Genomic DNA, 14,423 nt, shown 5'->3' on the forward strand with positions numbered 1-14,423 from the left:
ATTGGACCTGGAAGCAAGGAGCACATGTAGAGCCACACACCATCATCCCCTGCAACTTGTATTATTCCCAGTGACCCACAGAGGATCCCGTGGTGCTGCCTGGGCATTTATGCAAGAGACCAGGCAGCAATGCAAGAGCCTCCATCCTGGCAGGGACAGCTGGTCTACCAGTAGTGCAGGGCTGAGATTTCACAATGAGGAAGGAAAATCTGTTCCCTTTTCTGTAGCCTGGAGGACAGTTCAAAAGCATCAATTTCTTGGCACTCAGCTTTCTTCACAGTCCAGCTCTCACATCCATACATGACCGCTGGAAAAACCATAGCCTTGACCAGACAGACCTTTGTTGGCAAAGTAACGTCCCCGCTTTTTAACATGCTCTCTAGGTTGGTCATAACTTTCCTTCCAAGGAGTAAACGTCTTCTAATTTCATGGCTGCAGTCACCATCTGCAGTGATTTTGGAGCCCCCAAAAATAAAGCCTGACACTGTTTCTACTGTCTCCCCATCTATTTCCCATGAAGTGATGGGACCAGATGCCATGATCTTAGTTTTCTGAATGTTAAGCTTTAAGCCAACTTTTTCACTTTCCTCTTTCACTTTCATCAAGAGGCTTTTTAGTTCCTCTTCACTTTCTCCCATAAGGGTGGTGTCATCTGCATACAACTTACACATGATCAAAATCTCATCAAATATTATTGTTTAGTCACTGAGTGGTGTCTGACTCTTTGAGACCCCATGGATGGAAGCACCCCATGTTGTGCTGTCCTTCACCATCTCCCAGAGGTTTCTCAAACTCACGTCATTGAGTCGGTGAAACCAGCCTACCATCTCATCCTCTCTTGCCCCCCTGTCCTCCTGACTTCAATGGTTCCCAGCATCAGGGTCTTTTCCAATGAGTTGGCTCTTCCCATCCGGTGGCCAAAATCCTGGAGTTTCAGCTTCAGCATCAGTACTCCCAATGAATATTAGGATTGATTTCCTTTCGGAGTGACTGATTTGATTTTCTTGCAGTCCAAGGGACTCTCAAGACTCTTATCCAACACCGCAGTTCAAAACCATTAATTCTTCAGTGCTCAGCTTTCTTTATGGTCCAACTCTCACACCCGAACATGACCTATGGAAGGACCATAGCTTTGTGTAAAGGGACCTCTGTTGGCAAAGTATTGTACCTGCTCTTTAATATGCTGTCTAGGTTGGTCATAGGTTTCCTTCCAAGCTTTTCTTCTTTTAATTTCATGGCTGCCGTCACCATCTGCAGAAACTGTGGAGCTCAAGCAAATAAAGCCTGTCAAGGCCCCCACTGTTTCTCCATCTATTATCTATGAAGTGATTATGATCATAGTTCACAGATGCCATGACCTCAGTTTCTTGAATGTTGACTTTTCAGCGAGCTTTTTCACTCTCCACTTTCACATTTATCAACAGGCTCTTTAGGTTCCTCTTCACTTTCTGTCATAAGGGTGGTGTCACCTGCATATCGGAGGTTATTAATATTTCTCCTGGCACCTTGATTCAAATTTGTGCTTCATCCAGCCCAGCATTTTGCATGATGTCCTGTAAATGTAAGTTAAATAAGCAGAGTGTCAATACACAGTCTTGACGTACTCCTTTCTCAATTTTGAATCAGTCCATTGTTCCATGTCCAGTTCTAACTATGGCTTCTTGACCTCCATACAGATTTCTCAGGAGGCGGGTAAGGTGGCCTGGTATTCCTGTTTATTTGAGAATTTTCCATAGTTTGTTGTGACCCACAGGCAAAGGCTTTAGTGCAGTCAATGAAGCAGAAGTAGATGTTTTTCTCATCAATTTATCAGATAGTTACAGTAATAAGACAAACAATGGATTTAAATCCTTGAGAGATGGAAATGCCCAGAGAGTAAAAGAGAAGAATATTAACTTAACTAGGGCAGAGGCCAGTGAATAGAATGAAACCACCAGCAAATTAACCTGAAATGCATTCCCTGAGGTCGAGTGAGGAAAAGGTGTAGTGGTGGTCACGGTCTCCTAAGTACTGTCCCCACCAGTGCCAGTGTGGACCTGCTAAAGTGTAACCAGTTGGTGTTGTTCTCCATGCACTCAGGTGTGTCTTCCTACCTGGGAGCCCGGGATTCCTGCCCGGGAACTTAGGTCCTCCCTGTATCTTGCTAGGAGGACTTTGGCTCTGGATTCTGACCTGGGACTGTCTCAGAGCACCTCAAATGGCAGTGTGACCTTTCTCCAGTCACCCTGTCCAACTGTGCCGTACAGTTACCATTTATGAAATGGGGAAATGGGTCCCATGTGGAAATGTGTAAAATTTTCATGTGTTTTCTGATGTGAAGGAAGCAATCACAACATTAGGCAGTTTAAAGTGACAGTCACCCTTTATTTTGTTCACACTCTGTGCTTTGGGAGGGTCCACCCTGTCTGACGCAGGGCTCCTGTGAGGGTGTCAAGTTCATCTCCAGGGTCCCCTCTTACAATACACTCACATGTAAGGAAGGTTGACCTGACTGTAGCCTGGGGCTCAGTCAGAGTACAGTGCTGGACCTCATGTCCTCTTTGTGTGGACATTTCTGGGCCCTGACTTCCTTTGCAAGATGACTGTGTCAGCAGAGTGAAGTTTTTGGTGCCCTGAGCTTCAGAATGAATTTTTAGATATCAACCCACACACATGATTCACAAATCATTTCTAACTTTTTGTATTTATTAAAAACTCTGTCCTGACAACAACAGTGGTAACAATAACACTGACACAGGAATCAAGGCATAGACTTAGAGAATAAACTCACAAACATCAGAGTTGATAAATAGACCTGTATCATGAATAGAGAGTGAAGAGTACATCATGAGAAGTGCTGGGCTGGATGAAGCCCAAACTGGAATCAAGATTGCCAAAAGAAATATCAATAACCTCAGATATTCATAACTCCACCTCAAGGTGGAGAATTAAAGAGCCTCTTGATGAAATGAAAGAGGAGAGTGAAAGAGTTGGCTTAAAACTCAACATTCAGAAAACTAAGATCATGGCATCTGGTCCCATCACTTCACAGCAAATAGATGGGGAGACAGTGGAAACAGTGCTGCTTCTGGCACGACTCCTCATCTACCCTCCACCCCCAACACCAGTGACGCCCATCGTGATTGTTTCACACTCATGGACACCTCCTGACACCTGTTCCTCTGGAGCTATCTACTCGCAGCGACTCTCAGGAGACAGACCTAAGCCTCATATGTTGACACCTGGTACCTTCACCTACTGGACCAATGCCCCAGAAGAACTCTTCCGCCTCACTGGAAAGGACCCTACCAAGCACTGCTAACCAACCCTCCAGAGGATAGGAACTAGGATTCCCATGACACACAGTAAGAACAGCTGAGTCCTGAATGGACTTGCACCTCAAAGCTGACCTGAATTTAATGATATTTCAGAGTTTAAGGTAATATGTTATAAGAACTTTCTACAGTATCTGGACCAGACCTATTGGGCATTTTTCTGCCAAACCCTGGATGATAATGTAAAATGTCACGTGCTTCCCAATGACTATGATCTTGACAACACAGGGGTTTTAGTTAAAAAATGCCTGAGAGCTCTCCCTATCAGTCCTCTTCTTACCTAAATGTGACATCAACAGACTTACATTCTGCACACTTTCCCTCTGAATGACACTGCACCCAGAAAAGTTCCTCCTGTCACTGAGAGACAAAAGTTTAAAAAACCCAAGTATTGCTCATTTTCTGAGAAGGATCTTGACAAAAGTGAGGGTGTTTTAACTTGTTTAGGTTGTGTCTGACTCTGTGCAACCCTATGGGCTGTAGCCCACCAGGCTCCTCTGTCCATAGGATTCTCCAGGCAAGAATCCTGGAGTGGATTACCATGGCCTTCTCCAGGGGACCTTCCCAACCCAGGGATCGAACCCTTCTCTCCCAACTCTCTGGCACTGGCAGGAGACTCTATTACTAGCAGGTTTTTTTTTTTTTCTTCTTATCAGTAATGTCACCTTGGAAGCCCTTGACCAAAAATGGAAAGTGTAAAAGAATTAGAATAAGAATGAGGAGGAGGAGAGGAAAGAGAAAGTACAACTAAATAAAACCCAGTGGACAGGAGGAGGAGTTTTCATGCCCTTGGACAATCCCTGATTCCAACATGAACAAAGTTACCTCTTCTTTTCTGCCAAAAAACTCAGGTAAAGAAAAACCACAGAGTTTTAGTTACAAGAGCCCTCCCACCTCACTTTTTACTTTGATACAAAAGACAGTCTCTCCACTTCTACTGGGGAATTGCACATGACTCTTTATAATTGCAGACTCCAATTTGTAATTCTCGGTTGGTCCTAAATAAATTCATTTTTGCTACTGAAATGCCTGGCAATCTGTTTTATGTCCAAAAGCTTACTTTCCATAATACTTTCCATTTTTTATTGGTTCCATACTATACTAAGCCGGTCACCTGGATGGACTTGTGGACATTCCTGCAACATCCTTGCTTAGACGAGAGAAAGTGGCCACAACCAGCCTGTGAGAGACTAGAGGAAATGAAGATTATTTCACTCCTGCTGAGAGGGGATATGGATATAGGTGAAGGTCATCATCCACTTTGGGGTCACATTTGGGGTCCAGATGTAAATTAGCAAGTAGGTGAATTTGCAAAAACGGAATCCATGAATAATGAGGATCACTCCCTATGGAACACTGGATTACAGTCTGTAACATTACAACTTGCAGACTTCGAAGTGTTTGTGAAGGTAGACTGCAAGCAGGAGGGTGTGTCTTCTCACTGAACATGTAAGGAAACAGCAAAAGGAACGTTTAAAGCTTTCCTGGGGCTTCTTGGGCCATTCACTAGATTTGATGACTTTGGACTCATGGAAAATGACGGTGAGCCTCAGAGTTGTATTCAGCGTCTATGGCAAGACAAAAACAAAACAGAGAAAACACACAATTCTGACTATTGGATTACACGGGAGTGTTGGTACGTATTCCACACAGACATATATATATATAAAAACACACAACTATACTTAAACAAAAAATAAAAACTATGTATGGTTTTATGAAATCAATATAAACCACAATAACGGAACAGTGAGGACACAAAAGAGGTTTCCAGGGAATCGCTGGGCGGGACGAGAAAACCAGATTCAAACAAGAGTTCCCTCCAGGCGCCCCCAGGGCACCTGCTCCTGGGCGCAGTCCTGAACGTGGTGGGCCCTGAGCGCCCCCTGGTGGTGCTGGGCGCCCATGCAGGGAGGTTTTTGTCTGGGCTCTCTCTGACTTCCCCTCACTGTGTCTCTTACACAGTAATACACGGCCGTGTCCTCAGGTGTCACGCTGCTCAGTGACAGAGAGACTTGGCTCTTGGAGGTGTCGCTGGTGATGCTGAGCCGGGATTTCAGGGCTGGGTTATAGCCTGTGCTTCCACTATAACCTATTGCACCAACCCACTCCAGCGCCTTCCCTGGAGCCTGGCGGACCCAGCCTACAGCATTGGTGCTTAATGAGAATCCAGAGACAGTGCAGGTGAGGGAGAGGGTCTGTGAGGGCTTCACCAGGCTGGGTCCCGACTCCTGCAGCTGCACCTGGGACAGGACCCCTGTGGACAGAGAGAAGCACGGTGACTCACGGGCTCAGATGCTGCTTCCCCACGTGCCCATGTCTGATCCAGAGACACTCACCGCTGGGAGCTGACAGCACGAAGAGGAAGGTCCACAGTGGGCTCATCTTCGAGCAGATGAGAGTCACTGCTCCTGAAATCTCTTCAAGCCTGAGGAGGAGCCTGAATTTAAGTGACCTGGTGCTTTGTTTCCAGCCTGTGACCTGAGTGGATTTTTGCATGTGGGAGGGGCCTCTGCATAAAAACAGAAAACAATGAAAGGAGGTTCAGTCTATGAGGCTCCCCCTGTGAGGAGGTGCTGACTGTGCCCTCAGAGAACTCAGTCCCCGCCTGAAGACCCCCTCCCCATGCCCCTGGGCCTCTGTGTCCACGAATGAAAGGATGTGGACGGGCTCGTCAGGAAAAAAGATGTGGTCAAATATCAAGCACAGATATTGGGAAGAGAGTAATGCCATGGAGGTTTATCTCTTCATTTGTCAATTAAACAGCTCAGATTCAAGGTCTGCATACTTGTCAGAAATTCTTATTTATTGTTCTTTTCTGCATTAGCTTATATTCATGAACAGGATATTAAAACAGGAGGGAGAGATTATGTGATAATTGCATTCAATTAAAAAAAAACTCAGTACAATTTAAATTGATCATAACTCCAAAGGATTTGTTATTTCCCTTAACAGGCAAGACCATTTCTTCATCTGAAGCAGTTTGAAATCAAGAGTTTCCCTGGAGGTGGGGTGTTCATAAGTACCAACCCTGCAGTTAACTTTGTGGACAAAGTAGTCATTTCTGCTGAGAAGCTCATCTTCCCAGCATGGCTGGCTTGCCCAGTGGGCTGTCCTGCATGATCGTGTGCACAACTGAGTGTCTGCAGGAGCTTGTGAACCTCAGGACCTGCTTCTTGAGTGTGGACACTGAGGACCACAAGGCTACCGATTACTAAGGACAGACAGCGCCTGGGAGCTCCTCAGTGCTCCAACATGCTGGGCAGGTGCCCTGGTCACTCTGCACAGACTCCCTGCTCCTCCAAGTTCTTATTTCTTCCTCTCTGTGTGCCTGCCGTGAGATGGGAGCTCAGGGAACATAGTCCCCACCACAGTGGTGAGAGGACATGCATGGTTCGTGGAGGTAAACCTTCACAGTGAACGGCAGGCAGAGTGTGAGGGCTGCATGGTCAGAGGAAAGCCCCTCCTCAGGAAGCAGGTTCCCTTGAAAACCCCACTGAGAGCAGCTTTCCCGAGCCCAGGGTCTCCGTGTCCTGGACTGAGCCTGAGGTCCTCTGAGTCAGCAGTGCTGGAGAGCAGAGCTCAGGTCCCCCGTCTCCCTGTGGCCCTGAGGCTGTGGCCTCGCACCTGCATCCCGGCTGTGAGCATGTAGACTGGGGATGACGGCCATCACCGCGTGTCTGGACTTTAGGTGGGTTTTCCGGGGGTGGTGAGTGCTGCCATCAGCGGTGTTATCTCTCCTGGAGCCAGAAGAGACCGGTGTGCGTCCCCATCTCTGACTGACACCCTGTCCGTGTGACCCTGGCCTCTCCTGCCCTGAGACGTCACCCCTTCGCATCTGGGGCAGGTCAGCTCTTCCTCGGCACAGGGATCTCACCTGAACACTGACTGAGGTAGAACCTACCGTCTATGAAAAGCCCTTTCTGGTCTGGCTTTGGCGATAGCAGTTCTGCACCAGCATGCCTTCTGTACTGGATCCTGTTTCCCGACACCTGAATGTGCTCTGGGGAGAGGTCCCTCCTCACTCTGCCTCAGAGTGTGTGGCGTCACTTGTCCCAGATGGCATGCACCGTGATGAGGACTCCTGTCCTGGATCAGGACCTGATCCAGGTGACCCTGGAATTGTGGGCCTCTGGCTTCCAGGTCACTGAGCTTCTGAGGGATGAGAATGTGTCCTCATGCTTTGGCTCAACACCTTCGTCCCTCATCAAAGCCAGTGGGGTCTTGTATGCATCAACTAGCAGGCTTTCCTCTCCTCCACTTTCTCTGATCTTGTGATTCCATTGGGCCACCTGTAAAATCCAAATATGCTTCTCACCTCCCGGGACTGGAAGACTCCAGACCACATCCCCAAATCCACCTCCAGTTGGTCTATTATGGGGTTTAGTTTATGGCATTAGAACCTGAATCCCCAGAGAACCCCCAACAACTCCTCAGCCGTGAGCAATCAAATGCTGGTACCCACTCTGACCTGTTGAGTTCAGGGCTTTCTGGATAATGTTGTCTAGTAGCTTTGTGTGGCGTCTTTAGGGTTTTCCATCTATACTGTTATGTATTCTGCATATAAAGACAATTTCACCTCTAAAATCTATGGTACAACAACAGTTCTAAGAAGAAAGTTGATAACAATACAGGCCTTCCTCAAGAAACTGGAAGTAAACAACCTAACTTACATCCTAAAGGAATTAGAGAAACGAAGATCAAGCAAAGCCCAGAGACAGTAGAAGGAAGGAAAGAACAAAAACCAGAGAAGAAATCAGTAATATTGAGATGAGTATAGACAAACACACACAACAAACAATGAAAAGGATAAGTGAAACCAGAAACTGGTTTGTTGGGAATTTTTGCAACAACAAACAATATCATAAATCTTTACCCAGGTTCACCAAGGAGAAGAAAGTACTGGAATAAAATGAGAAATAGATGAGGAGACACGGTATTAGACAACTAATACCATAGAGATCCAAAAAACTCATGTGGGATTGTTACAAACAGTTGTGTGCCCGCAAATTGGACAACCTAGAAGAAATGGACAAATTTGTAAACTGCAAAACCTTCAAAACTGAGTCAAGATGGAACAGACAACTTGAAAAGACTGATCATTTGTGTCTAAATTGAATTATATAATCATCATTTCAAAAAGTTCCAGGAACAGTACAGGAGCAGACAACTTCTCTTGGGAATTCTACAAAACATACCTTTGAGGAATTTAAATGCAACAATTCTCAACAAAGTATTAGTAAATTAAATTCAACAATGTATAGAAAGGATCGTACACCATCATATATTGTCTTTTACTTGAGGGTCACGGTTCAACATCTGTCAGGAAGCATTTAACAGGAGGCTTCCTGTGTGCTGTTTTGGACCTCTCAGGAGTCCTCTGTTCCTGATCAATTAGTGAATATTCAGGAATTAAGAGGAGGGCCAAGCCTTTCCTGGGGCTGAGGAATCCAGGCATTTCCTTAGTTAGCTTTTCAATATGGTGATAAGTACCCTCTTCCTTCTTGTGAACCTTAAGGTAAAAGTGATTGTTTACAACTCTCTGTTTTAATATGGATTGCCTTATGTTTTGTAAGTCTGGAATTTTAATCTTTATCTTTGCTGAGAATAACTACCTTGTAAGGCAATATATATGCCCACACCATGTTGATTAAAACACCTTTGCTCCATCAGAGCTGGAGTCCCCGTGTCTGTTTGTCTGCCTTTCTTTCTTTATTTCTCTCTCTCTCTCTCTCTCTCTATTTCTGGCTGATCCTCTGGAACTCAAAAACCGGCTGCATAACCCAGGGAATATTAGCCTTTTCTTTTGTTCGTTCTCTCATCGTCGACTCCAGACCACCAGGTTCTGGTCCAATACAGGACCAACAAACATCCAAAATGACCTATATGATAAACCACATACATATTGATAATTATCTTAAATGTAAACTGATTAATGCTCCACCAAAAGATATGGACCTTGCTGATGAAACAAAAGCAAGACCCATGCAATGCTGTCTAGAAGAGACCCCCTCAGACCTACGGACAGAAACAGATGGAAACTGAGAGGATGGACAGGATATTCCACGTAAATGGAAAGGAAACTGGGGTAGCAAGTCTCATACCAGATAAAATAGACTCTAGAGTACTGTTACAGGAGCCAAGGAGGACACAATAATCTGAGAATCAGTCCAAGAGAAAGACACAGCGCTTGCGAATACACATGTGCCCAACATAGGGTTAGAGCCTCAGACTCCACTAGCAGGAGACAGGCTGGTGAAAGTGCTCGGCTTCAAACATGGACCACCTTCCACGAAAGGGAAAGGAAAGTGAGGGGGCAGATCAACAGGCCCAGAGGCCGGAACAGGAGCCAAAGATTATTCCCAGACCTTGAAGCTTAGTAGAGTTTGCCTCAATGGACTTAAAACAGTTTCCGGGCCCAGTGGGGCTTCCCAGGTGGCTCAGCGGTGGAGAATCTTTCTGCAATGCAGGATACACAGGAGACTCAGCTTTGATCCTGGGTTGGGAAGATCTCCTGGAGGAGGGTATGGCAACCACTCCAGTGTTCTTGCCTGGAGAACCCCATGAGCAGAGAGGCCTGGTGGGCTAGAGTCAATAGGGTCACAAAGAGTCCGACATGACTGAGGTGACCACACACACACAAGCACTGGGGCCAGGGATCCTTTCTGACTTTCATTTATCCTTTTTACAGAAGGAAAATGCTTGTAGCTGAGATATGCCTGTCTGAGAGTTGTATTTTAGGATGCAGATCGTCACCCATAGCTGAGGTAGAGGATTAGATCTGGGACTTGTGGTTGATGGTATTTAGACCAAATTTGCTGTTTATTCTCTAAGGGTTGACATTTTAGAGGCCTGCTGGGATTTGCTAAGTGTAATGAGCCTGCATGATAGACACGAGGATTTGCAGGGCTGAAGGTGGACTGTGTGTGTTTGAATCATTCATGGAGTCTATGAATGTCATCTCCCATGGCATAATGGACCTTGGAAAACATGGGTAATTTAGAGGTCTAGGAATTTTGAATATTCCTAGATTAGCATGTGGTTACAGTTGAAACAACAACCTTGTTCGTCAGAGGGAGGCCAAGGGCATCAGACCCTGGGAGGAGTGACCACTGATGGAAGGTGCTTTGCTGGGCTGTGCAGAGGAAGGGAGTGCCTGAGAGCCAGGGATGCAGGCAGTGAAGTTCTAGACTGGACACGGCAAAGAAGCAGATTGTCCCTGACTTTATCCTTTCAGAGTGCATACAAGCTCGGGTGGGTGGTCTGTAAACAAGCCTTTATTTCCCGCAATGCTAGAGGCTTGACGCCCCAGGTCAGGACACCAATGAGGCTGCCTTCTGGTGAGGGCCCCCTTCCTGGTTCACACCAGGCACCTTCCCTCTGGGTCCCCACCAGGCAGAGGGGGGTAAGCATGTTCTCTGGGGATTCTTAGAGCAAATTGAACCCCATTTATGGAGACTTCACTCTCATGACCTAAGCACCGGACAAAGACCCTGATTCTAACATCATTATCCTAGGTGCACAGGAATTCCAAACATGAATTCTGGGGGCACAGAAGCATTGGGGGCACAGAAGCATTCAGACCACAGCGCTCCGTGAGAGACTGAGGTGTGTGTGGTCCTGCCACACCTGGATTCCAATCCAGTGAAACTGATTTCAGACTCAGACCTGTGGAGTGAAAGGGAATGTGTGTGTGTTGATTGGAGCCCTGCATGTGCAGGAACTGGAACCATGGTCAGCAGAGTAACATGGACTAGAACGTGAGTCACGTTACCCAGTGTCTCCCCCAGGGCTCCCTCTTACGTGGGGACCACAAGCACTGCAGGTCACCGTCCCCAGGAGGAGGTTCCTCAGGAAAGTGTAACAAAGTTTACTTTCTTGGCATCCAAAATCACTGCAGATGGTGACTACAGCTATGAAATTAAAGGACACTTACTCCTTGGAAGAAAAGCTATGACCAACCTAGACAACATTTTAAAAAGCAGAGACATTTCTTTTTTTTTTTTTCCATGTATTTTTATTAGTTGGAGGCTAATGACTTTACAATATTGTAGTGGTTTTTGAGACATTTCTTTCCCGATAAAAGTCCATCTAGTCAAAGCTATGGTTTTGAAGTAGTCCAGTATGGATGTCAGAGTTGGACTATAAAGAAAACTGAGTGTCAAAGAGTTGATGATTTTGAACTATGGTGATGGAGAAGCCTCTTGTGAGTTCCTTGGACTGCAAGGAGATCCAACCAGCCAATCCAAGGGGAAATCATTCCTGAATATTCAGTGGAAGTGCTGATCCTGAAGCTGAAGCTCCCATACATTGGCCACCTGATGTGAATAACTGACTCGTTGGAAGAGACCCTGATGCTGGGAAAAGCTGAAGGCAGCAGGAGAAGGGGACGACAGAGGATGTGATGGTTGGATGGCATGACCAACTCGATGGATGTGAGTTTGAGCAAGCTCCAGAAGTTGGTGATGGGACAAGGAAGCCTGGCATGCTGCCGTCCGTGGGGTCACAAAGGGTCAGACATGACTGAGCACCGAACTGAACTGAAACAGACATAAAACACCTTGCTAAAAAAGAGTGAGGGGGCATTCTTTCTGCCCCCTTTTGATGTCTATGTCAGAAGCTGTCCCTATGTTTTTTATACTTTAATAAATCCCTGTTACACAAAACCTGCAAGGGATCTAGCCTTGTCTCTGGCCCTAGATTGAAATGTGCTCCTCTGAAGGTCATGAATCCTGGTGTAGCTCTTGGCTCACAGCAGCAAACTCTCACAAACAGTGAGTGGGGCTCGGGTTGAAACTGAGGTGTGTGCAGGACAGAGTGTGGGCACGAAATGGGAGCCCTGTTGTTGGTCTGCTCATAGAGTGATGGCTCTGGCTGCCAGAGTTTGGCAAATCTGTGGGCCTGTTCAGAGAAGCAGGGCTGACATTTGGGCTGATTACAGCTACTCCCAAAAGAGGTGCCGGAAGATGGCTTTAGCACATTACCCAGCCAGCAGGTCGAGAGACTGGGACTGTGCATGCCTGCCTGAGGTACCTCTGAGTCAATTACAGGGATTCCTACAATGCATTCAGCCCCTCTGGGAAGCGCCAGCAACAGTGAACTCAGAGGATGCACACACTAGGAGACAGGCAGGATTGCAGAATAACACATCATGGCAGACAGCTCATGGGAAACAGCATGCACTGGTTCCTTTCCCAGAGGGAACACACCACAACTTAGGTCTGGATCTGGGGGATTCTACTCCAAAACTGGAGAGGATACCCTGCCCCCAACAGGGCTATGGCAGCCACAGAGCCAAAACGAGCCCTGTTGAACAGCCAGCAAGGCTCTTGTTGCCACAACTTCCTGTCAAAGGGACACACTTTGACAGGAACACACTCCTATCAAAGGAACAAGGGGCAGTGCATCATGAGGAAAGATGTGGAAAGCATCCATAGAAAAACAGCCCTCACACCATAAATATTGGTCTCTCACAATCTATACATGCTCACCTCTTCATAAACATAACCCTTAGAGATCACAGCAGATAACCGTTTGAACTAAATTCACAAAAAAGTGAAAAAGCAGAGAAACAATTCCCAATTACTATAACTGAGAGAAATCTCCTGAAAGAACCAATGAAGCAAACTCATCCAGTCTACCAGACCCCAGGTTCAAAAAAGTGGTGACAAAAACTCTAAGGGAATTAAGAAAGACTATTGATAAAAAATGTGGGTCACTCATTAGAAACTAGAAAGAGAGCCAATCAAAAGTAGACAGCTTTATCGCCAAGATAAAAACTGAACCTCAAGGTAGTGAATAGCAAACCAAATCATTCAGAAGATCACATTTGTGATCTGGAAGGTGGAATAATGGAAACCAGCCAATCAAAACAGCAAAACGACTCCCCCTCACCCCTCCCCGCCCCCGCCAAAGATGAAACAACATGTGAGATATTTGGGATAATGAAATGCATGCCAACTTATGCATAATGCAATCCCAGATTATGAAGAATGAGAACAGGAAATTGAAAATGTATTCAAAGAAACTATGACTGAATACTTGGAAAACCTAAAGAAGAAAACATATACGTAGGCACAGGAAGCACAAAGAGTCTTGAGGAAATGGAATTCAAACAGACCCACTCCAAGACACATCATAATGAGAAGGACTAAAGTTAAAGATAAAGAGAGGATCCTGACAGCACAAGAGATGACAGTCAGTTGCCAGGCAACTGAGAAGGCTATCAGCTGATTTTTCTATAGAAACTCTGCAGGTCAGAAGGGAGTGAAAGTCAGCGGCCTCTGTCCACAAGATTATTATGTAGAAGAGAAAGAGAGATAAAAAACTTTTCAGACAGGCAAAAAATGAAAGAAAAAAATACAGCAGTACTAAAATGTTCATAAATATTAATTTTTCTGTAAACAAAAAAGAAGCAACAACTTATAGGAAAAAGCAAATCAGACTAGGAAAGGCAAATCCATAAAAGGTTTGAAAAATCTCTTAAATATGACAGTATATATAATTTAAAAATTAGAATATGTGAAAGTGATTATAATACTACAAAGAGCAAAAAGATATACACGAAGATGTAAGGTAGGACATCAAAATAAAAATTAAATGTGAGGAGTGAGAGTAAGAAAACACACATCTTTTAGGATATGCTTGAATTTATATGACTACCAGTCTAAATATAATAGATATGTTTATGGGATAGCATACTAGAAAACCATGAATGCTGCAAATCAAAAACATCATGGATTGACAGATATCAAAAAGAAAAAACAAAATGATAATGCAAAACAAAATTAACAAACCACAAAAGAAAAAAAAGAGATGAAAGCACCATAGAAAAATAGGAAATCAACCCAAAAAGCAAGATTTAAATTGACAATGAAAGTGAAAGTGTAAGTCACTCAGTCATGTCCAACTCTTTGCGACCCCATGGACAATTCTCTAGGCCAGAATACTGGAGTGGGTAGCCTTTCCCTTCTCCAGAGGATCTCCATCAACCCAGGGATTGAACCCAGGTCTCCCGCAATGCAGGTGGATTCTTTACCAGCTGAGTCACAAAGGAAGCTGTAAAATGACAATACTTATCACCAATTACTTTAGTTGTCAATGAACTAA

The 14,423-nt window shown here is 45.2% G+C and overlaps 2 gene segments (V, D, J or C); both read right to left on the reverse strand.

Moving 5' to 3' along the window:
• LOC122706348 overlaps nt 1-5,727 on the reverse strand; it is a 78,093-nt gene extending 72,366 nt beyond the window's left edge. Inside the window, 2 exon segments of the C gene segment in view lie at nt 5,270-5,571; nt 5,654-5,727. Of these exon segments, the coding sequence occupies nt 5,270-5,571; nt 5,654-5,699 (348 nt within the window).
• Nucleotides 1-14,423, reverse strand: part of LOC122706350 — a 191,963-nt gene that overhangs the window by 153,305 nt on the left and 24,235 nt on the right.

Source organism: Cervus elaphus, chromosome 13, assembly GCF_910594005.1.
Source record: "Cervus elaphus chromosome 13, mCerEla1.1, whole genome shotgun sequence".
Lineage (NCBI taxonomy): Eukaryota > Metazoa > Chordata > Mammalia > Artiodactyla > Cervidae > Cervus > Cervus elaphus.